A 25,713-nucleotide genomic window follows, 5' to 3' on the forward strand; every position below is an offset into this window, starting at 1 on the left:
CTTTGCTTCCTCATAACTGACGTCTGTGAGGAAGCAAGTGTGGCGCTTTTGCCCTTATCAAATGACCCAAGCCACTACACAGCTTACCTAAACATTTGAAGAACAGAGTAAATATGTCTGTCCAAACTTCCTTGAACAACTTGAATGTTGACTAGACTTTTATGTCAGCGTGAAGTCATATTTATCATTTGACAAATCAAGGACACAGACAGGGCAGTGGGAGATTCTTATCCCTGTGCTCTTCCTCAGAGGTTATTTGTGACCTGATGCACTCTCAGATTCCATGTCACAGAGATAAGTATGTCACCCCCCAGACATAGGGGCATTCCTAGTGATGCTGCACATCACTGATCTAGGATGACCCATACTGGACTGTCACTGGAGAATGATCAGCATGCCATCTATTGTTAAAAACAAAAAAAAAAGATCATTTCCTGCAGGTCTTAAGGCTGCACCATGACATATGCGGGTGACAAGAATGCAGCTTCTGAGATCCAGAGATAAAGTGCAAAGACACAACACAACAAGGCAACTAATATTCAAAACTTCAACATTTTAATGATGATATCTTTTTAATAATCACATCAGAATGGTCCCATTTGTTGATTTCTTGCCACAGTCAAACAAAGCCAGTTCAGTGTAACCCTAAGTAAACCTGCTGGCTGGTAGGTTTGCTTTATCTAAGCTTGAGGCTAATCGCCCGCTGAGCGTGTAGCAAGGCTATTCAAGAGAAGGCTGAGACATGGGGGGGATTGCACATGTGCAGTAAAATCTGGTCTGCACTTCCTCAAAGGCTCAGTAGATGGCGTGAGACCGCGGAATAAGGGGGATGTTTGTTTCATGGTCAATTTGTGTTTTTGGTTACATTTGGGAATTTATGAATGATTTGAAAATGTTTGTTTTTGCAATAGAATTTAACTATTATGGCAAAACTGATAATCTGTGCTCTGGCTTAACAGCAAAATATATTGTGATAATATCTAGTGTTACACTGAAGGATGATTCTCAGAAACAAAACCAATGACAACAGCCCTAGTTCTTTACCAGAGGCATTAGTTAAGGTTAGCTACTTTATTAAGGAAGAAAAACAAATTAAAATGATATTGAAAAAAAGAGCTTATTGACACATTTTGACATATTCCAGTATTCAAATATTTGCTGTCACCCTCCAGCATCGCAGCTCAAGTTAAACTGCGCATGTGCAATCCCCCCATGTTTGACCCCATGTCTCAGCCTTTTCTTGAATAGCCTTGGCGTGTAGCAGGAAGGAGAAACACCATGTGTCCTTTTGTGAATAGAGTCTTGGACACTGGGGCACAAATGATTCAGAGACTGTTGTGTAAAGAGATGGTGATTAGACCCCGTTTGGACATGTTATCATTCCTGGATAAGTGTGTATATGAAAGATACAATTTTGCCTCAACGATCTGTTCCATACACATATATCAAATATAACACATTGTAGATCTGCATCATCACCGCAGCGAATTTCATGCATTGCCCTTTGATTCTTCGGCAGCAGCATAAGATTTGGCATCAAAAATAAGATTTGGCATTGGTAAAGGAAACATTGGCATTGAAGGAAATCCACTGAAATATAGTTCACTTACTTTACAGTGACAGAAGGTTGACACTGAAAAAAAATGCTTTATTTTTCAGTGGATTTTTGCCCAGTGTTAGTTTTCTTTATAACATCAGAGACAGTGAACGCATCATTAGGGCAACTGTCAGGCTGTGAAAAAACTTTTGCCTGTTTTTGTGGTGTTCCCTGGGTATAAATCAGACAGGATCATAAAAGAGAAATTCCACAGAACTGCAGGTTTTTAATGAATCCATGTAGATACATTGTGCAGTGATTTATGAATACTTTTCATATATTCGCGTATTCCGAGACTCACATCCCATCATAGCTCCATCTGAGCGTAAAGGAAATAATGTGAATTGGAAGCGATTCAGGAGGCTTTATTTACAGCAGTAGAAACTTTTAATTGAGTTTTTCTCTGCACCCACAGAAGTTATATATACATATATAATAATAAAGATACACATACAGTTATCACATAATGTTATGCACTCCCTCCCAGTGGCAACAATGCACCTTGATGGCAGTGGCCCATTCAGAGCAGTGCCTCACTGCAATAACTGGTCAGTAGTGGCCCGAAGAATGTGACAGAGAACTCAATGCATCAACCTGGCCTCCAAATTCCCCTGATCCCAATCTGATCGAGTATTCATGTGACGTGCTGGTACCCTAGAGGTACCCCAGATCCACTATGGGGCCTCCATGGATTGGACCTGTCTCTGACATGTCAAAGCATGGACACAGGACCTCTGGAAGGTGTCCTCTGGTGTCTGGCACCGAGCGCTGGCTGCAGATCATTTGAGACCCGTGGGTTGTGAGGTGGGGTACCAGCATGTCCCAAGATGCTCAGTCAGATTGGTGTGTGGAAGATTTGGAGGCCAGGTTGACGCCTTGAGCTCTTTGTCATGTTCCTCTGGCTGTTCCGGAGCAGTTTTTGTGGTGTGGCATTATTTGCATGTGTATTTATTGATACTCTGATTGTGAGTTCATCATTGAATAACCCAGAGAATGATCACGGTGTTATTGAACACCGGAAATAATTTAATAGGTGAATGAAAACAACGGTCAGTGATGTTGAAGTGTTTCTTGCTAACAGACCGACTCTCTGACTTTCATTGTACTCATAATTAAAGTTGATGAGGGAAATAACAGGTTGTGAAGAGAAACATCTTTCTAAGAAACGTGGCAGTGATACATTTGAGTTTCTCTTATCTGTCTTCACTCTGTATAAAACTCCAGTGATGTTGGGATGTATCAGATCAGTCCGATCAGCTGTGTAATCAATAACTGATATCCAATTAGGGGTGTGTGTCGGTTGGTTAAAGACTTCTGCGAAGACTTGTGCATCCCCGCTTCCCTCCCTGCTGAAAGCCTCCTCTCTCCTCGACTCCTCTGAGTGCATTTAACATATTGAGACATCCTACAAGATGGCGAGTCTCAATCAATTTCCAGGTCAAGTGATCGAGGACAGAGGAGTCGAGAAGGGATATTGGGATGAACCCAGAGTGTCCCAGCTCAGGCTCAGTCAACTCAGAGATTGGGATTAGGCTCAGAGTTTACTGCATTACATCTTCAGCTCCACCTCAATGGATCACAGTGACAGTGAATTTAAATAATCAAATACAAGAATAAAATCATTTTTCAAGACAAGATATTTAATGTTCAAACTGTTGTCAAATTGTTTTTCTGTAAATAAACAATCATTCTGAATTTGATGCCTGCAACACATTTTTTTAAAAAAAAGTTGTGACAGCAGCGTGTGTGACATCACCTTTCATTTTAACAACACTCAGTAAGCGTTTGGGGCCTGAGGACGATAAATGTTGAAGTTTTCAAAGTGAAATTCTTTCTCATTTGTGCTTGATATACAGCTTCACTTGCTCAACAGTCCACTGTCTCTGCTGTCGTATTTGTGCTTCATATTGCGCTACACATTTTCAGTGGGAGACAGGTGTGCACTGCAGGCAGGCCAGTCTGGTACCCACATTCTTTACTGCGAAGCCACGCTGTCGTAATACGTGCAGAATGTCCTGTCTTGCTGGAATAAACAGGGACGTCCCTGAAAAAGACGTCATCTGGATGCTCTAAAACCTGTATGTACCTTTCAGTATGCATGATGCCTTCACAGATATGCAGGTGACCCATGATGCCATAGGCAGTAGCATACCTCCATACCATCACAGATGCTGACTGTGAACTTTGAGCTGGTTACAACATAGATAGCTCTTTTCCCCTTTAGCCCAGAGAACATGATGTCCATGGTTTCCAAAAAACTATTTGAAATGTGACATCAAACTCAGAATAAGTGTATATTTTACAAAAAGTTTGAACATGAAATATCTCGTCTTTGTACTTTATTCAATTTGATATACGTTGAAAAGGATTTGCAAAGCATTGCCTTCTGTTTCTATGTACATTTTACACAGCGTCCCAACGTTTTTGGGATTGCATGATAGTTAAATCATTGTAAAATAACTACAATATGAAAAAGCAGTCCCATTCCCATCCCAGAAACCTGTTCGCCCCTTGCCAGTGGTGCCCCAAGAAATCTGTCATAGGGGTGGCCAGACAGGACAATTGACAACGATGGGGTGGGGCATGAAAACCAAAAGCCATAACTAAAATTTGGGAATTATTAATGCTGTTGAATCATATAGTCAAAACTATGTTAATAAGGAGCAGTAAGGAATCCCATACTGATAATCGTGTGATGTGCATAGACTAATACAGTTAACATTTTGAATTACTACTTGGGTAGCCACAGAACTGATCTTCATTCAGATATCCTGAAATGAGAATTCAAGGGAGCCTTTTGAAAATGGCCATGTCCGTTGTGCCCTCGCCAAAATGTTGCCTGTTTTGAGAGCATAATTTAGCCCTGTCCTCTAAAAGCTATGTCAACATGGCTGGTACCAGTGTTTCACACGGTGCCACCTTTGTGCTAGCTTAAAAAATGAGCACGCCACAGCCTCTTAAATATAGTTATTATCAGCCTCCGGTTATTTTCAATAGGTGGGGCCACTTTGTTTGCCCCAACTGATTGAGTACCAGTTGGTAAACTCTGCTGTGAACTTTGGCCAAGTAAACAATTGGTTGCTTTCAACCTCACTGAGTCCACATCTATGTTTGCAGAACTGTTGCGTTAATACTGTCAGTGAGCATAATAGTATAAGCGTAATGTCAACAAAAAGGTAATTTCTCCTCTTGATCATTGCAAAGTCTGTGAGCGAAAATCATTCACGTGTACAAAATCAAATTCAAAAACACAAAAATGGGGCGACGACAAACCGCATTGCAATCTGCACGTTCAATTTGCCCGATTTCTGTTTGCACTGTGTAAATGCATGTGCACAAATGTGCTCTGAATTTCAAAAAATGTTGCTCTTCAGTGTGGTTGTGTTGACTGTTAACTGTCCAAACAAAAGGTGGTTGCATAAGACCTCATTATGAGGGAGTAGCCCGTGTGCTACATTTCAGTGTCAGATTTCCAGGCATTCTCTAATACTGGCTCCACATGATCCATTACTCTCTAAACAGGAAGGGGTTGAAATTATATGGCAGGATGACAGACACAAAATAAACTGTTTTCACAGGTCAGCAATATGCTCTGATAAGGCAAGGTATTTACAGTATCATGGGCCTTATGCTAAAGTAAAAGGCAGATATTAACATTTTTATGACAGCAGTATGTAATTTGAAACCAGCTCGTGGGTTGTAATGTACTGTGAGTGTGTGGTGATTTGAGGAGCCTCTTTAACCCTCCATTAGAATAAGGGAAGTGGTAAAAAGCAGCCTGCAGCCACTGCTGGATACTCAGGTGTCTATTTTCTAATAAATTCCTGAATGACCAATAAAACAGAGATCAGGAGGAGCCAGTTGCTCCTTACAAACGAAGCTGATGCCTTCAAGTCACAGTTGCACTTCCCTGGGTGTTGAGGAGCAGAAGTCGCAGGCGGAGCTGGACATCTGAGCCAGTCTACAGCGATGGATTTCGGAGTGACGACTTCTTGGTTCAGGCCTCCGTTCTTCAGCACCCAGTAATGGTTGTCCTTGAAGAAGTAGGCATCTCCTAAAGAGAAGCAGCAGCAGTGTGACTCTCATTCATTTTCCCCTTATCACACAAAGTATAAAACAGCCTGGTAACCCGAAGAGCTCACTGCCTTTGTTGCAACATTTGTTGATATATTTCTGCCACCCAGAAATGCGTGAAGATAGAAGTCACGCTGTCTGTGTATACAAACAGGAAGCCACTTGTAAAAACACATTGCTACATATTGCTGCCAGTGAAACAAAAAATCTACAGGGTCACTTATTTATCTTGACTCTTTGTTCTTTTCCATTGCTTTGATGGCGTCTCATATCATCCATACCAAAATGTCATCACCCTTAAACAGCCATCTCTATGGTTTTGTTTATATAGCCAGCATGGAAGTCAGAAACTCATCACATATTTATGCTTCTGAACTGCGTACAGGTACTTTTGAAGTGCTGGGAAGTATTGAACCCTGTCAAGTCAAACAATACCTTCATTTAGTCCTTTTTGTATCCAGATCTAGAAAACAGACTACTGGTGCTGTTTCGCTTCAGGCCAGTTACTGGGTTCTTCAATTTAATGCCACATATGATTGGCCCACTACCCCAGCAGCTACAACCCATATGCTCTGTAGTGTGGTGAAGTCAAGCATGGTGTACAGTTCAGCTGTGGCATCTAGTGGCATCTTAAGCAACTGACTGCTTCCATTCACACGATGGGTAACTACGGAAGCCAAGAACTTTTTTAATGTCTTACTCCGACAGCTTGTCGGGTCATCGGCTTAGCGAAAGGTCAATTGTAGCAACCGGTTTAAGCTGAAAATGTCAGATCAAGGAGTATCCATATCATTGATCACATCAAATGGTGATAGTTATGGAAGTCATGACTCAGTGGTTCCTTTTCTTGAGATAAACGAATAAATCAACTTATTGTCTTGAAACAGCATAGAAAATTTAAGTGGTAGGACGGCCACTCTCGGCTTCCATAGACAAGGTATGAAAAGAAGTAATCTATTGGTATCGGTATCACAGTAAGGGTGCTGGTATCATTTTTTCTAAAACAATAGCCAACCCTACTCTGAACACAAGGTTACCTTCTCCCCAGCTGATGATGTCATCCATGTCGGAGGGCACTCCTCCCCAGAGGCTGTTGTCTCGCGGGTAGCCCTGATCCGGCTGTCTGATCACCTGTTCACCCTTATGGCTTTCGTCAAACCTCCAAAACTCCCCGCCGCTGAACAGGTAGGTCTTGCCGTTGTGGGCCCAGACGAAGGCTGCGTCCACCCTGTCCACCAGCGCCCCGCTCTTTGTCTTCATGCCCCATTCAGAGAGGGGCCGAGGGTAGCCGCTCATGGCCACCGTGTCCTTGAAGACCCAGTACTGAGGTCCTGGGCAGATGGGGGGGAAGTGAGAGAATTAAGAATTCATTCGTCCAAACTGGAGCCAAAAAGAACTTTGCAATGTTTAGAAATGCCTGTAAAAGGATCATGTACAGTGGATGGGTCACTGGATCAACATGATTAATGAATACCAGGTTTTTATTTGTTCGATTTGTTAATCAGGCAATCTAACTTTAGATAAAACCTCTGGCTACATACATAACTTTATTTCCTGCCCTAAGCTGACTTCCTCAAAACCACCTGTCTTGATCCTGGGTTTTGGCTTCACATTCTGTTATCTTGTGGACTTTGTCTCTGAGTTTTTCTGTTTGTGTTCCTTGTTCCATGTTGTTTTACTTCCTGTATTTGTGTGTTTTCCTGCCTGTTTTCTGCCACACCTGTCTCATTAATCCTTGCCTGTTCTCTAGCTGTGTCTCGTCCTTGTGATTAGTCTTCTGTGTATATATACCTGTGTGTTTCCCTTTGTCCTTGGTCAGTCTGTCTGCATACCTTCTGAGTTCGTCATCCTGCTTTCGGCCTACATCCATCCCTGGTCATTGTGTCTTTTCCTGGTTGTTTTTTTAGTTTGGATTTTTGTTTCTGCTCCCTGTTGGATTTTGAGTCACCTGCCTTTTTGGAAATCCTTGAACAGCTACATTAAAGCTCGCCTTTGGTTGCATACCTGCCTGTTGAACCTGCATTTGTGTCCTCCTCTGAACTGAAAACCTTAACCCCACCACCTTAAAAATAACATCTAAGATGTGTGGGAAAAATAAACCACATTCACACCTTCAACCCTGACTCAAATGTGACATTTCCAAAATTAGATTCAGCAAAGCCACACGTGGGTGAAAGAATATGTTTCTCACCAATAAAGAAGATGATGCTGCTGTCGCTCTTCCTCTCGTACACGGCGTCGATCTTGTTTGTTCCTGGTGGGAGGCCGATCCAGAAGTTTTTAATCTGAGCCGGATTGAGTGAAATCAACTCCCCGTCTCTCTTAGTTCTCCAGAAGTGTGCACCTGTCCGAGAAAGAGATGACGTGTCACTGTATATTCTGACGCATGGAGTCTGATATCTTTTTGTTACATGAGCAATGTAGATGTTGTGGTGATGTTGCCCTTTTTTATTGGTGCAGTCATTTTGTGTCTTTTAAAGTCACCATGTGTCTCTTTGTGTTTGTTTTGCCCCTTTTTGTATTTATTTTGTGTCTCGTGGTTGTTTTGTATCTCTTTGGGGTGATTTTTGTGTCTTTTCTGGTTGTTTTGTGTCTCTTTGTAGTCATTTTGTGTTTCCCTTTGGTTGTTTTGCCCCTTTTTGTAGTTATCTTGTGTCCTTTGTAGTTTTGCTTGTGTGTCTTTGGGGTCTGGTCGCTTGGTTTCCTTTTGGATTCATTATGCATCTCTTTGTATTTGTTTTGCCTCCTTTTGTAGTTATTTGTGTCATTCCAATTATTTTGTGTGTCTTTGGGGTAACTTTGTGTCTTTTCTGGTCGTTTTGTGTCTCTTTTTTTGTTTTGCCCCTTTTATAGTTTTGTTTGTGTCTCTTAGTGGTCACTTTGTGTTTCTCTTTGGTTATCTTGCCCCTTTTGTAGTTATTTTGAGTCCTTATAGTTGTTTTATTTCTCTTTTAGGTAAATTTATGTTTCTTTGACATAATTGTGTCTCTTATGGCCATTTTGTGTCTTTTCTGGTCATTTTGTGTGTCTGTGTTTGTTTTGCCCCTCTTGTAGTTTTGCTTGTGTCCCTTTGGGATCAATTTGTGTCTTCTCTGGTTGTTTGGTGTCTCTTTGGAGTCATTATGCATCTCTTTGTGTTTGTTTTGCCTCTTTTGTAGTTTTTTTTATGTCACTCTAATTGTTTTGAGTCACCGAGGTCATTTTGTGTCCCTTTGGGATAATTCTGTTTCTTTTTGAGGTAATTTCTGTGTCTTTTCTGGTTGCTTTGTGTCTCTTAGTGCTCATTTTGTGTTTCTCTTTGGTTGTTTTGCCCCTGTTTGTAGTTATTTGGTGTCCTTAGTCAGTTTGTCTCTTTGAGGTAAATTTTATGTCTCTTAGAAATAATTGTGTCTTTTAAGGTCATTTTTTGTCTCTTTGTGTTTGTTTTGTCTCTTTTTGTATTTTTTTGTGTAATTGTAAGCGTTTTATGTCACTTTGAGGTCATTTTGTTTCTTTTCTGGTTGTTTTGTGTTTCTTTTTGCTTGTTTTTCCCCTTCTTATAGTTGTATTGTGTCTCTTTGAGGTCAGTTTTGTCTTTTCTGGTTGTTTTGTGTCTCTTTCTAGGCATTATGTGTCTCTTTGGGGTAATTTTGTGTCTTCTGGTCATTTTTATGTCTCTTTGCAGACATTAGGTGTCTCTTTGTGTTTGTTTTGACCATTATGTGGTTATTTTGTGTCTCTTATAATCATTTTGTGTCACTTTGGGGTAATTTTGTAACTCAGATCACTTTGTGTCTTTTGGAGGTAATGTTGTATCTCTTCGAGGTAATGTAACTCTTTGAGGTTGTTTTGTGTGTTTTTTCTGGTCATTTTGTGTCTCTTTGTGTTTGTTTTGCCACTTTTGTAGTTTTGTTTGTGTCTCTTTGCAGTTGCTTTGCATCTTTTTGTGGTCTTTGTGTATCTTTTCATGACTGGTATATGTTCATTTAAATTACATTTTACAGGTGAGGGTTAGGGGGGGCCCTGGCCCTGTGCCTGGTAGGCCTGTTCAGTAATCCATATACATAAATGTAGACATGCTTTTGGGAGATTTTGTGATATTGTTTGTGTTGTGCATTTGTGATGTTTTCTTCTTACCTTTGAAAAAGAAGACCTCTCCCCTGATGTTTGCCACTGCGTCAAAGCCCCCTTTGCAGCGCTCATGGGATGAGGGGTCAGAGCTGGGACAGAACAAGTCACATTATATTTTACAGGATGCAGTTTGACAAAAAATTCACTAGAGGGTGCAACAAGACCAAACACTGTCACAGTGAGGATCGATCAGAAGGCTTTTATCTGCATCCACTGATCTAAAATTACTCATCATCACTCACGAGTAAACTGACTGCATGGAGAGGATATTCATAGTTTGTAAATGTTAAGTGCTTATTGTCTGGATGGATGTACAGTGGTTTTCATTGTCTAATCTGGCTCTACTCACGGCTGTGTTGGTCTTGGTGGAGGTGGGCTAGGCAGGCGTGGGACATCAGGATCAACACCTCCTGGTGGTCCGTCGTCCTTCACACCTATAACAGAATGGTGACAGCAGCCAATGTTAAAGCAGTGAAAGCTGATGACAGCGTTGAAAAAAATGTGCATGCAACCCACGTTCTTCTCAGTAGCCAGGGGAGTTTTACACACAGGACGCAAATGCTTTTTTTGAAACACAAGGAAGGAAATGGTTGAAATCCCTCTGTGTGCGTGCACCTTACCCGCACCATTACCTCGCTAATAAATGATTTCATCAGAGGTAATGCCAAAGTATAGTATCATCGCCGCAGCATGATTATAAACAACTAGGTAAATTTAGGTCAATCATGGTACCAAGAGCTGGGTCAATCTAGCACCCAGTCACCTGTGTATGGGTCCAACAAGGTCAGCTATAACTTTTGCCTCCTTCCTCTTTGTGGGTTTACTTCTGTGTCAGTTTCATTAGCTGAAATAAAACCCTGACCTAAAGCAGTTAGAAGACTGCAAAATCTTGTACAACTGGGAAAATATACTGTAAGCCTTTCCAAGCAATACACAGGGACTTACTGATCCCTCAGGGTTCATCTTTAAACTGTGATGATGATTTCATATCAGAAAAACACCACACATGCTGTAAGTGTGATTCAGTGAATATCATAGACTGATACTCTGGTTACTGACCATAAAGCTGCTGGATGGCCAGCCTGTCGTCCAGATCCAGCTGATAGCTGGCAATGTCTCCCACAGGACCCTGGTAATACGGTCTCATGATGGACGGATCAGTGGAGGAATGGGACAGACCCAGCGCGTGGCCAAACTCGTGCACTGCGACTGTGAACAAGTCTGTGCTGCTGCTGTGACCTGAGGAGGTGTGAGGAAAGTGTTACTGCAGCACATAAACAACTGTGATTTGATGTTACCATCTAAGTAGTCTTTTGCTCCTTTTTTCAATTACTGAGGATCATTTTTTCATTACGGTTTGTGTGCCAGTAGACAGACACATCCTCCAGCCATCACAAATCTATCCATCATCAATCAGTAAGTAGCCTACCTCCGTAGCTCCAGATCTCGTGATCATCAAAGTGTGTGTCACCCGCCACTTCTTCCCTGCCGGGGAAGAAGGCGTGGGCCAGGGTGCCACCCTGCCCGTCAAAAGGGTACCCATCGTCGTGAAGCAAGCGGGCAAAAGTCACTCTGATGTCCCCTCCAGCTTCCGCCCCCCTGCTGTCAATCCTTTGCCGACGGAAAGTCAATGGGGCCGCGTCACTCCAGGCTTTGAAGGCGTGAGTCAGGATGTTGTCCACCAGATCGTTCGACATGCCGGGTGAGGTGGAGGGCGATGGGTAGCTGTGGACACTGCAGACAAGGAGAGATTCTGTATTAACTGTTATGTTTTAACCATCCTCTAAATCTGTTCACTGTGTATTGTGTGTACTCTTTGATACCCTTTTAGTGTTTTGTTTTAAATTCTATATATCATTTTAATAAAAACTACATTTTCCACAGTTCATGAGTTAAAATTTTCAGGGCCAGAATCTGGGGTTGGCTTTTACTGTCCCTTTCACTGGTGAGCGTGCTTATATACAGTAACCTACAATCCTGCATATTATACCTTTAAAAAGATGTTTTGTTTTTCAAGAATCTCACTATTCTGCCTGTTTAATTCAAAGTTTATGTCTGGCAATGATCTGCATTTTTCTTATTGTCAGCGAATGATCGACAAGCATGGTTGGTTAGCAATGGATTACATGTTTATTATTTATAGATTCCTTTATTCCACTGAACTCCTTGGCATGTTTTTTATTTCTGATTTTTATTTATTACTCATCTACATGTTACTGTATGTTACGTTACTGTATGCGTGCAAGGCGAGCTATTCAAACAAATTACCCCTGGTGGGATTAATATAGTTGTCTGAATCTGAATCTGACTCTGAAAATCGGGATTACATGATAAGATTACAAAAATTTAAGTTAATATAATCAGCCCAGATACATTTAAAAAAAAAAAGTGTAATTAGATTCAGTTTAAAATGGCAAGGGTTACTTGATAATCTTAAAAACTAGTCCATACCCACTGAGTACAGCATACCATACCATGACTTAGTCATACCAAAAATAAGAAAAAACAAACAAACACTGGGCCACAGGGGGAGCCACAGCGATCGGTCGCATTTTAGCCATTTTTAAGCATTTTTCTGTTGTTATAGCGCCGCCCAGTTGCCAATTAGAGTTAAATTTCTCCAGTCACCTTGAGGCGTCCTGTTCTACATATCTACCAAGTTTAGTAAAAATCGACATAGCAGTTAGGCCTAGATAATAAATTAGCTCTCTAGCGCCTCCATTTTGTTTGATGGGGTCAATAATGGAGGGGTTCCCTCAGATTATGTGTGGTCATATGCCTACAAAGTTGCGTGGTGATCGGTGAAACCCTTGAGATGTTATACACCTTTATGTGATGAGCCACGCCCTCCGCAATATTCATTGCCTTAGAGAAGCTCAGTTTTAGTAAGTTTTCCATCTTTTGCCGAGAGGGAACTTTAGATATTGGTCCCTAGATTATGTTCACCGAGTTTCATGCAGATCGGTCAAACTTCCTAGGAAGAGATCGATTTTAAGTATTTTTCAAAAAAAAATTCAAAATGGCGGAAAATCTATATAACCGGAAGTTATGAGTTCGTGAGGTAAATTTGTTCCTCATGCAGAGAGGCATCTCTGTGCAAAGTTTCATGCATGGCATGAGATATGGCCATTCAAAGTTTGCAATTTCAATTGGTTGCTATAGCGCCCCCTTTGGCCAATTGATATAATATTGCTTCATTCGCATCCTCCCATGACCCTCTACCACTGTGCCAAATTTCACATAGATTGACCAAGTCAGTGAGGAGAAAAACGTGGAACAGACACACAGACAGACAGTTTTCATTATTATACAGTAAGAAGATATGACAATGTTTAAAATATGGAACATATTTTCACGACAACCAATCTCAGTTTACTCATGAAAATTGTGTCTGACATACAGTGCTCCAGTTTGTGGCAGACCAGCCCGTGTTCATTACCAGTGCATCAAATACTAACACTTTGTCACTCCCCTCGGCGTGTGATATTGACACCTACAGCAGCCCTTAGCGTCTTTTTAAGACGCACCACTGTAAACCCAATGCTTGACACTGACAGCAGGTGACAATGTGTAGAGAGCAAGAAAGTCCACATGGGGTCAGCAGGAGGGGAGGTGGGTGAGTCCAAGGAAACCAAACTTTCTCGTCCGCAGATGGCTGTCTAGTGTGTTTTTTATTATCATTAATATTTTTTAACAATTATTTTTTTGGCTTTTACTGGAAAGGAAAGGACAGATTAAGTGTAAAAGGGGAAGTGACATGCAACAAAAGGCCATGGCCTGGAAACAAGCCTGCGGCTGCTGCAGCAATGGCATTGCCTCTGTACATGGGACGCCCACTCTACCCACTGAGCTACTGGGTGCCCCAAGTCAGTGGGTTTTGTTTTTTTCCTAACGTAATGTTAAGCAATTTTATGAATGGTCATCACCACATTAACATTATTCATGTAATCTATTTATGTCATGTGATGCATGAGTTTTAACCCCAAACATCTTTTTTTTGGAAACTTAACGAGAGGTTTTGTTGTCTAAACCTAACCAGGACTTTTTCGCAGCATTGATCACATGTTACATTCTGTTGGTGTTGGACAACCGGAGATGAGAGCACGTTGAGCAGCAGTGTTTAGTCAAGATGGGAGGTTCAAGCAGCAGCAGCAGTCTTTGTATTTGAATTTGTGTTTGCTTTTGTGGAACTCAAATTTTTGGGGCTGCATCCATTTTCTTTTAATTTTGTAAAAAGTGCAATATTTATGTGTTTTTATTTGTGAGAAATCTTTTTGTAATCCAATAGATTACATTACCAATTACAATAAACCCCATGTAATTTGTCTTTCGTAACTGACTGCATTTCACTGTAATCTGACCCAGACTGTGACTCAGGAGATGGTTCCCTGACTCCTCCAGTCTGCATGTTGAAGTATCTTTATGTATAAGTCTGCGCCATCAGTATGTGAGTGCATGTAAATGGTTACCTGAGTAGCAGGTGGCATCTGTATGGCAGCCTCGGCAACTAGTGTACAAAGGTGTGGGTGAATGGGTAAAGTCCATTCACTTGTTATGTCAGCAATTTATTGTCCATGTAGTGAAAACCTGATACTGTAGCTCATTAGTCTGTGCTGCAGAGCTGCATTGTTTAAATTAAATCTGTTAAAAGCACATCAGTGACTGAACTGCACAGTGTGACAGGCACTTTTCATCACACTGTAGTTTATTTGGAATCAACCCCACAATCACTGCCACTTTGCTTTTGTGCATAATTTCTGTATCATTCCGCAGCTGAAAATAGCCCCTCCCCAAAAATGCACTATTTACTCTAGTTTGAGTGACATTTGGTAAAAACCAAAGTGCCCAGCTGCTTTGGGAACATAGCAAGCCTTTCTTAAAAATGAAACTATACTTTTCTGACCAAAATTTTTTAGGTCTTTAGTTGGAACTAAGCGAAATAAATAGGATGGGGAAGTTAGACAACACTGAGAGATGGACTAATACATCTGGTCATTTGATGGGTCTTTTTAACCACAGGAATATTGAAATATGTTGTTTGATATTACCTCATGCTTCTCTCCTAATGCCTTTTATGGGCCTCTGTGGAGCACTTTGAATTGCCTCGTTCTTGAAAGGTGCCATACAAATAAACTTGCCTTGGTTTGCATTGTCCTATAACGTGTATGCGATCGGCAGGTAATCTTTCTAATTTTTTCGTAGTGGTAATTTAAAGAAATCTCGAATGTTCAGCGGACATACAGCTTTCTCACAGCCACAATGGTGGAAGCAATAGCTCCAAACAGTTTTTATGGGCTTGTGTGAAAGATGGTTGGACTAACGCACAGATTTACAGGTTTTGATCTGATCTTCAGATTGTAATCAGAGACACAAAACAAGCTGAAATGCTACTGATAAGCTTATGTGAAAAACTGTACACTTCCTCAAAACCCTTTCTTCCTCTATTATGGTATCTTTAATCCTGACATAGATGACTTTAAAACTAAACATACTATTGGTATAATTCAAATCTTGTTTGGCATCCAAACCTTAAATGAAACCTAAAGCAGCTGAGGGTGACACACACGACTCTATGATTCATACTGGGATGAGATAAAGCCACAGTGTAACATGACAGGAAACACACCTCCATGTGAGGTCTGTCTTATGCCACTTAAGGCCTGACAGGGCGTATCTCTTCCTCCTCCTCCTCCTCCTCCTCTTCAGCATGTCCTCACTCCCAACAATATCAGGGAGGGAGCATCGTGGCGTAGCCATGAGCTTGAGAGTTTCGCTGTCTGGAAGAGAAGTTGATCACACAAGTGTATGGTGAAACTACAGGTTACAGGAAGTTCAAGACCTCATGTGAATCCGGACATGTGAAACCTCACATGTAGAAATATCTATAATATATCGTCCCAATGAATCAGAGTGGAAAGGTTGTTACCAAGTTCCCCAGTTTCCGGGACCCCGCCGAATCTCTGCATGACACGGATGGCTTTCTCAATCCCCTCTTTGGTCTGCAGTTTACTCGTGCGGGGGTCAGGGGGAGGAAGGTAGCCATACCTGCTCAACCAATCCTGCACGGAGAAAAGGGAAACCAGAGGACATTTGGTAATCTGTTGTTTCTCAAAAAACAATTACCACAGCACAGGATGGAGGGCCAGAAAAAACACACATTAATTTCCTCTTGTGGTGAATTACTTCTCTGTTAAAGCTACTGTTGGTAACTTTTAAGAAATTAACTTTTTGCCACATTTGCTGAAAGAAGTACATGAGACAAAAAAATCATGTTCCTCCTCCTCATAGTGCGTCTAATACCATTTGCTAGAATCAAATCATCAGTTTGACAGTTTGACCGTAGTTCACAAGCAGTGATAGACAGCTCTGCCCTACAAATCCTAAGTGCAGTAACTATGCAGAGGGTAAAACTGAGAAAAATGGCTTCAAAGTTTTTTAACCAGCCAGCCAAATGGGTTATAGCTATAGGAGTGATATCACACTAATTATACATGTATTCAGAGGATAATTTTTATGCCCAAAAACCATGATTGCTGATTCAACCTTTGATCCCAAAAATGTAGTTACTGCACTACATTTGCATCACCATTTTCATTTTCATCATCGTTTTCACCATTACCACTGTTTGTTGCCTTTATGACAATCACATTAATAATTTCCATTATCCTTGTTTTTACCTAAGTATGATACTCTGGGTATTTTCTTTTCAACGCCAGTTCCACCATCTTCTTTCCCCTGGATAGTGCCATCTCAGATTTCTTGTCTGAAGTTAGATGCTTAGAGGATGAAATTGGCTGTCAGAATTCCAAAGCAGTCGCGTGAGGATAGATAGCCCGCGAAAACTGGCCGTAGAATCCCAAGGCAGACCGCAGTAAGTGAAGTTACTGCGGTCTGCCTTGGTTTTGAGACAGATTTTGTAGTTACTGCAAATTTTATACCAGTTTTTCTCTAAAACTAAGCAAAATTGAACTCTGAACTTTGTCACAAGATAAAACAGATACCAAGGAGTTAATTTTGACTTAAAACTCAATTTTGACCAAAAATGTAGTTACTGCACTTAGGCTTTGTAGGGCAGAGCTGCTTTAGAGACTCCTCAGCTCTGATCGGTTGTTTTCATTCACACATAGTAGGCCATTAGAAGCACTCCAAGGCAGTAGAGTAGGCAGAGGAGTATGATTTTTTCTTACAGATAATTTGTCTCATATAGTGCTGTTATTGGGATTCAGTGGACTACAGATGATTTGTCATATTTGCAGATCTAAACTGGACATGTGAAGGCTTTTCCTCTGGGTCTGGCCATCTGACATGTTGACCGAGACTGCATGTTCTTTGTTCATCCAACAAAGGACACCCATTTGGCACTCATCTCCACAGGATCACTGTCACACCTCAGTGATAGTCCATCCCATGGACCCAGTTTTCAAACTTGCTTGGGCACTACTTCCACAGTCAGTACTTTTACATGCACAGAGTAGTCGAGCTAAGCTCATAGCTTGGCTAATCGGTCAAGTCGGACTTCTCGTCTTGTCTGAGTATACATGGAGAAGAGAAAATCGAATTTCTGAACAAGCACGTCTGACAGTCCTTTTTAATATGGTGCGTATTGAACTAGTTCCGGTGGACCTGTAGAGGAAGCTAACAAGGAATGAAGATGTTTAGCTCCTTTAGCTGTTGGAGCATGAATGTAATTTGCCCGTCCGTCCAGAAGTGCGTCTTCTGCTTCTCTGTCGCCATGGTTTTTGTTTGTTTGTTTTTCCGGAAGTTACTGCACTGCTATATATTGAACTGCTACGACGTCATCTCCTTCTTCTTCGTGGATACATACAGCAATAGTTCCATTTTCAATCAAATTATCTAGGTGTGTAGTCGAGCTACAGATAGTCAAATTTCAGTCAGACTAAGCTGTTTACATGCATCTAAAAGTCCAGTTTCAGTCAGACTAAGCCAATAATTTGATTTTCTCAAGTGGCAGGTAAACGTACTGAGTGACATGTGACCCCCGGATGTCACCAAGCCATCTTAGGGAGATGCTTATACTCTTCATTGCTCTTATTCTCCTGAACCTCGACAGAGATAGGACATAGGCACGAAGACCTGATACGCCCTTCCCCCATTTTCTCACCTCTGCATGATCACAACAGAAGCTGTAGCTTTACTCTGAATAATTTTAATCAATAATTATTAATTATTTCTAGTAGCCATTTTGATACTTTGAACCACATCTCCAATAACTGGAGACCGTTTACAAGGTCGGGTCCAATTTTATTTTTTCTTACAAAAATAACCAATCGTAGCTTTAAATGTTATACTTCACCCACCACATGACCTATTTGTATATTAGTTAGTCATGTTGTGTTGCCTTAAATTCGTGAAGGAAACATTTTTCTCACATGTCTCCATGGAAAACGGAGAACATATCGATATATTGATTGATTGGAGACTACGTTTAATGCCAGCAAAACTAAATCAAACATCTGTTCACAAGCTCTCACACAACAAGTTCAGTATAATCCAAGTCTCATTTATCCAGTCATATGCTCAATACTTCCCAAATATGTACATTTTCACTAAAACCTTTAGTTGAAACTGAAATGAAAATGAAATTTGCTATATTTAGATTTTTCAGGAACATGCATGTGTTTGGGAAATACTGAGCATACGAATGGATAAATGAAACTTAGAGTATGCTGCACGAGTTGTGTGAGTGATTATCTTTTGATATAGTTTTGCTGTTGTTAAACGTGACACCAAATCAATGAGTAAATCAATAGCCACTTTTACACTGCCTGTTAAAGGCTTGGACGTCACGCTGTTATTCTCCCTCGTTGCTGTTTTTTTAAAGGCATGAATGTGAACGGGAGGACAGAGTTGTCTCGCCTTTAAGCTGGCTGCAGAGGTAGAACAATGCAAAAGGGACAGGACCACAGACGGGATGTTTTGACGACATGTTGTGTGTGCGACCCATAGGAGAGTAGAAAAGCAGTTAGCAGCTAACTCAAAGAGAAGAACAGCAGTCAAAATGCCTAGAAATTGGGAAAACAATGAAGTCCAGGAGCTCTTTACCATCTGAGCAGAGGACAAGATCAGCTGCCATATAGGAGAGGCAGTAAATGATTGTTACTGCCATGTTATTGCTTCCCATATGCCACAGTTATTGTTTGGTTAGTGTAAAAAAGCAAAGGTGGTGTAATGAAGTGACTTCCTAGCGGTCTTCTTACAGGATCTCTGTGTAAAAAAGGTTAATATCTTTGCGACAAAAACAAACTTTTTTCATGAATAGAGGTAACACTGCATGACTAATTGATTCACAAAATAATTTGCTGGGTGAAGTGTCCCTTTAATGCGCCATTGACATGCTCCCAACCTCAGTGACCCAACAATATCACTGAAATCCATCTTTGCCATGACTCAACTTCAAGATTACGGGCAAACGCTGATGTTACAGAGGATATTTGTTACTACAGATCATGCCGAGCACGTTCCTCGCAACGCAGTGTGTCAGCCTTTTTTACTCATTAATATTATATCATCCTGTCTGTGTTGACTGAGCTGCTTGACGGGATAACGGCAGAGTGCTATTGACAGTTTGCAAACCGCAAGTCCTATTCAGAGCAAGAAGAGTAAGAATAGAGGATGCAGGTGAAATGAGCTGATAAATCTGGCGTGGCATTTTACTGTTGAGTGTGTATCTCTGTCAAAGCAAGCGAAATCTGTTTCTTAAAGCTGATTGTGAAACCAGCACTTCCTCCTGCTTCGCCTCCACCCTTCCACCGTAGTTGCAGTTCAAAGGAAAAGGTGTTGCCTCACTTGCCAACAGTTGTCTCTCTGTGGGTTTTACACTGCAAAAAATACCCATCTCAAGTACTCAATCCTTACACTGTATTTGATCATTTCCAGCTATTGTGGTATTTTATTTTTTCATTTTTTCTTTTTTTGTCTGACACTATTTCATAACAGTCAAACCACCTTATTTCAAACAAGATGTTTGACTCCAAACATGCACCCTTGCCCCAGACGTCGGCAGCATTGTGCAGGATGCAGACCAAACATGATGACTTTATGGTGAAGAGAAGCGAAACTTATTTCTCGTACATATGACACACTGACGTTCATTCATGCAAAATTGTGCAAAAATAAGCAGTATTCATGTTTTTGAGGAAGTGTTTAAGTGAACTGGATATAGGAAGCTCACAGATTTCCACATTGTGTTGCCTTTCATGATTTAAAACACTCAATAATCACTGAATTTGGATATTGTAATATTTGAATACAGTATTTAGTACACTGGAAAACAACAACAACAACAAAACAATAAAAACCAAACCATTTAGGGTTGTATTTTTTCTTCCAAACCTACTTTTTCCTAAGAAAATAAGTTTAAAAATGATCTAGTAGCACAACAGAATATTAACAGAGTGTCTTTTCTTTTGTCTTTTATAACCCTCATGAGTCATATAGACACTTCCTGTGCACCTCCTTGTCATTTGTTCTATATGACACCGAGCTCATATCGACCACAGAGAACACTGTGTAAGCCTGATGCAAAGATAAGCCCCACAGATACTAACAGTTGAACAAAATAACTCATGCAGGCAAGTATGCAAAGTGTCCCCCCCCCCCCCCCCCCCCTTTAAAACCTGCTAATTGTTGGGAGAAATTCTCCTCATTGTGTGTATAAATATATGTTATTAAACTGACATGAGAAGAGTTTAAATGTGTCTTTGGTTCATAAGTCAAAATCTAATCAATAAAGTTTTACATATTCTGGACTAACACATCATCACTGACAAAAAAAAGCCTGTTATATAGAAAAACATGTTTTACCCATAGAAAATTAGACAGTTATGTCAGGCAACACTCAATCACACAACAAGCTTACATAATTAATCAGTAATCGAAGGGCAACCACACACACACACACACACACACACACACACACACACACACACACACACACACATATTTAAGAGTTTTAGATGGCAACAAATTATGTTCTTTCTCTCTGTAATACTGCTCACCACTGCTCTGCTGTACTGCTCAGGCGCCGCTGATGTCTTTCCCACTAAGGTGAGAAGCATCCACAGCAGAAGACCCCACTCCATTCCAGTCACTGCAAAAAAAAAAAACACCCCATAATTTTCACGACATTTGGAGGAAATCAGAGACATTTCTCGTTTCTAACTGCATCAGCTTCTCTCAAAGCATCCCATCACACAAGAGCAAGTGAAACAAAGCTCACCGTTGTTTCTCCTCTGAAGCTTCAGACTCTCTTGGGACTAGGCTGGGCTGATCGATCAGTGACTCTCTCCGGCTCTGCCCTCCTCCCTCCTTCCCTCACTCACTCATACACTCACTCACTCACCCACTCACAGCACAGAGAGTCGCTGCGTGTGGCTTTTTTTTTTTTTTTTTAAATCCGCGCGCATCATGCAGATGTTGGATCCAATTGGGAGCAGTGGCGCGTGTCGCTCCAGGTACATGTGGATGATCAGTTTCTCTTTCAGTCTTTAAATTGCATCACACTAATATGCTGCCATATCCTCCTGAGACCCTGCGTCCTCATATGTGGACATCACATTCTGGGTTTCCTGCCAGTGCCATAGATGTATGACGCACATTGTTGACACGATGTTAACTTCAGTACATGTGTTTGTGCTTTAGATATTCTTTGCACTACTTTGCAGAGTCAGATAAATAAAACAAAAACACAATTAACAAATAAATAACGATGTATGGATAAAGATAAAACTTTATTCATGCCTTGGATAAAATTCAATGGAATAAAAAGCTCCATCTTTACCAGCTGCAATGCTGAAGTAATACACAAATTAATGCATCAATAATTCTGATTAAAAAATATGACATAATTATTCTGAAATGGGCCAACCCGCATAATGAGTATGTTTACTTTTTGTACCCTGAGTATATTTTGGTGCTGATACTTTTTTTACTTTGAAATGCTTGCTTCTCACAGTAACCTACAAAGACTTCATTTGTAGATATTAATCAGTTGTAAATTAATAAATGACAAGATGCTCTGCAGCCCTTTTCCAGAAGGTATGGATGTTTCTGATTACATAAAGAGCTAGAATACAACCTCATGCTGGATTTAGCTAGATCAGTTAATTGGTCTGGTATGGTTGAATTTATCTGTTTAGAGACCCGGGGCAAAAATGTGTTGCCTCCAAGATGACACCTTCACTATATTTGAGACCCAGAAACAGAACAGTATACTCCCATACTGGATTTCTGTGTGTAAGTTGGTTTGTGATCATTTAAAGAAACACAAAACCACTATGTGTGTCACATTCTGCCTCTCTGTGCTTTCCTCCAGTCACATTCCCCCTTCCCAAACCTGTTCATTGCCATTCTCTACCTCTCCACCAGATGCCCCACCTGCTCCAATCACCTGACTCCCTCATCCACCTGCTCAGCTGTTCCCACTCTCCATCAGCCCTAAGCGGCTCATTTCTGCTCATTCCCAGATTTGTTTGCAGTTTCGATTACCTTCCTGGTTTCAACCCTTCCCTGCCTCATGATTCCTGTACCTGCCTGCCTGCGAGCCTAAAGATACATTTACAGTGGGATGAAATCACTTAACTGATCCTCCATGTCTGCACTGTCTGTGTTTGGGTCTAATCCTCCCTTTTCCAGAGTTGTGACAATGTAAGTTCAGTAAAAACTAAAATGTTGAAATTGTTTTTGACACAGGGGCCCCTCTACAGGAAACGGAACCAAGTCATGTGACACTGCAGGACCCAGTTGATACTGTGTTAACGTTAATGGTGCAAATTACCAAACAGCAACTGGCAGGTAAGCTGATAAGTAACTAGGAATGTTTGATGTCCTACTCATCAGCTATCTAGTTCATAATTCGTAAAAAAAGACACAAATGGGATCCTTAACAAAATAACTAATGTTTTAATAGAACAATTTTAATAGAACAATAGACCATACATTCCCATTAAAATTAGTTTCCCCATATCTGTTGCCGTCCTTCCCCCAGATCACATGGCTTCATGTCTGCTGAATCACCTGCATCAGATACATTTGAGCCATCATGCACTGCAACCACAATATCCTGACTTCTGCCTGTTTGTCTCACACTGTCTCTCAGATCCTCTCCCACATTGGGGTTTTTTGGCTTCTGCTATCACCGCAATTACGTGCTTTGTTTTATTCCTTATTTTTGGCCTGCTGATGCCTCCATGAGTCAAAAGTCACCATAAGTCAGACGGCCTCACCCACCTCTGGTGCAACAGATAGTTAAGTTGCCGACATTTAAAGCACTCAGCGACACACAGTAATGTAATCTTACTGACATTTTCAGCGTAAAGCCCTTTAAACAGGGCTCTAAATGAATGTAAATGGGCTTTATTAGAATAAGACCTGGTTGTTCTTCTGCAAAATTCACTTGTCTTGTCAGATAATTACCTAGCTTGTAAAAATAATGGCATTGCATTTGGTGTTTTTGTCCTGCTAAATGACTTTCTATATGCAACTGTCATCAGTGTTTTGCTAATATGGAAGTTTGTCAGTGTGAACTCACATGTTTTTTATACTGTGCGTTCCCATACCCATACTACCATACTAAAAATACCTGCATATACAATACCTTGCACTTTGCAAGCCAGCCTGCTTTTCTTTTTATTGTAAACCACCATCCTCTGCGCAGCGAAAGATACATCACGTTGACTGAGACGTAAATGGATATAAGCTTGTTGACAGCTCTTGGAGGCTGCAATGATGGATGACAGCACATTCAAGTGACTGTGTAGCTCAGGTCTGACCAAATTATGTATTAAAATTTAAAACTGTAAACATTCACTCACCTTTATTTTCAAACAACTTCCTGGGAAAAAAAAGGCTCAAATTTGCCTGTACTATACCAAACAGATATGGCAACCCTGAACCAGAGCAGTAAAATGTGTTGTCCAATTGGTGCATTTCAGTCAATAGGATGTTATATCCAGTTTAGAGGGTTTAATGGATGACTTTTACAATTTCACAAAAGAAGATTGTGAAAATCCAGTCCAGATTTTAAGGACATTTTCAAGATAAGGTTGCACATCGTCTGCCAATTGGAAGTCGAAAATTAAGTTTCACCCAGGAGTTAATATTTACTTATATTATCATGATAGTATACTGTTGTGTTTTTGGAATAAACAGAAAAATTGTAATTGTGAATTTTCAGGCATGACAACCAACATGAACATGTGACTTTGAATTGATTTTTTTAATTGAATAAAGTTGAAAATGAGATTCAATTTGATTAAATAAAGTCGCGGCACGGCACAGTGGTGCAGCGGTTAGCATTGTCGACTCACAGCAAGAGGGTTCCTAGTTCAAACTCAGGGTGAGGAAGCCCTTCTGTGTGGAGTTTGCATATTCTCCCCATGTCAGCATGGGTTTTCTCTGGGTACTCCAGCTTCCTCCCACAGTCCAAAGACATGCAGGTTAATTGGTAACTCTAAATTGCCTGTAGGTGTGAATGTGAGTGTGAATGGTTGTCTGTCTCTATGTGTCAGCCCTACAATAGTCTGGTGACCTGTCCAGGGTGTACCCTGCCTCTTGCCCAATGTCAGCTGGGATAGGCTCCAGCCTCCACATGACTACTAACAGGTTAAGTGGTTACGGAAAATGAATGAATAAATAAAGTAATTTTAATATTGGCATCTTTGACTTTCATACTTATCATCGTGGGGGGGAAATACAGAGTGAGTCTATGACACCTGTCCTCTTTTTCCTTTCTTTTTTCTAATGAAGTGTGACATGTAGTTATCATTTTCAACAAGAACTACTTTGCCATTGTTATTCAACACAAAGTACTCATAATACATTTGTGGGAAACTGATGGCACAGCATTAAGCTGGAGTGCACTGGCATCTTACTTCTCATCTTATAGTCCCATTATGTTCATGGGTCTGTGTGTTCCTTCTCTCTGCAGAGCGTATTGTCTTTCACCCTTCCTCCTCTCCTGTCTTTAATTTCTATCCATCCTCCAGGGCCCCAAGTGAGTCATGCCATTAGCACAAAATGCTGCCCTGCTAATGGTTGGCCAGTTTCCGCCATGTCCACTTCATGACAGATGCCCCATTTGTGCTGTTGCCCCTTTGAAGCCATGTGGATATCTTACTCCTCCACACTGACCCTCAGTTCCAACCCAGAAAGACTGCCATTGTAAGCCTACATTATATTGACCGAATTTTTCCCTCTGCATCCTACACAGATAAAATAGCTTAAACCTGCATGAACTTATTTTTAGCCACTTGGTGGCAGCGAACAGAGGCTGTGGAAACATCACTGAAATCCCTTTTTAAAGCTGATATAGAAGAGTTGTTAGTAAATACTTACCCATTCACACATCTGGCCGACAAGGAGCAAAGTAAACATGAATTTGGAGTTGTGTTTTTACTTCAGGATTATCCTGGCTTCATCTGAGCAGAGGAATTTATACAATGTAAAATGCCAGAGGCTTGTGCTAATAATGTTAGCATGTTATATTTGTTTGGAAAACGTGTTTAGTATAAGACAGTTGTTTTGTCAGTGAATCCTGTCAATTGTAATGGAGCCGAATTTTGTAACATCTTTGTTAAATGTTGCTGTTGTCCCTGGCTTTATAGCTATGAGTAGAGAAAAAGTCCGCTAGCTGCTAGGCTAATTTATACAATGTAAAATGCCATAGGCTTGTGCTAAAAACATTAGCATGTTGTATTTGTGGGGAAAATGTGTCCAGCTAAAGACAAGTGCATTGTCTTTGAATGCTATGAGTAGTGAAGCTAATTTGTGTACTCGTGTTTTAAATTTTCGCTATTAAGCCATGTTTAAAGTGTGTTTTGCCATGTTAAATCATCAACCTATTTTTTATATTATCTGAAACCACACATGAGAAATAAAGACCTTTGAATATATATTCATTACACACAGTTTTA

At 40.7% G+C, this 25,713-nt stretch overlaps 1 protein-coding gene across 1 annotated transcript; it reads right to left on the reverse strand.

Annotated features, from left to right (window-relative positions):
- Positions 1 to 1,803: 1,803 nt before the first annotated feature.
- Positions 1,804 to 21,175, reverse strand: mmp25b (matrix metallopeptidase 25b). The gene is made up of 11 exons (XM_049563688.1): positions 21,021 to 21,175; positions 20,800 to 20,891; positions 15,708 to 15,840; positions 15,408 to 15,558; positions 11,211 to 11,515; positions 10,841 to 11,020; positions 10,131 to 10,215; positions 9,788 to 9,870; positions 7,863 to 8,015; positions 6,709 to 7,002; positions 1,804 to 5,651 (listed from the first exon to the last, which is right to left on the reverse strand). The coding sequence occupies exons 2-11, from the start codon at positions 20,881 to 20,883 to the stop codon at positions 5,404 to 5,406; spliced, it is 1,716 nt and encodes a 571-aa protein (XP_049419645.1). The 5' UTR covers positions 20,884 to 20,891; positions 21,021 to 21,175; the 3' UTR covers positions 1,804 to 5,403.
- Positions 21,176 to 25,713: the final 4,538 nt, after the last annotated feature.

The sequence above is a fragment of the Epinephelus fuscoguttatus genome, linkage group LG20 (assembly GCF_011397635.1).
Source record: "Epinephelus fuscoguttatus linkage group LG20, E.fuscoguttatus.final_Chr_v1".
NCBI lineage: Eukaryota > Metazoa > Chordata > Actinopteri > Perciformes > Serranidae > Epinephelus > Epinephelus fuscoguttatus.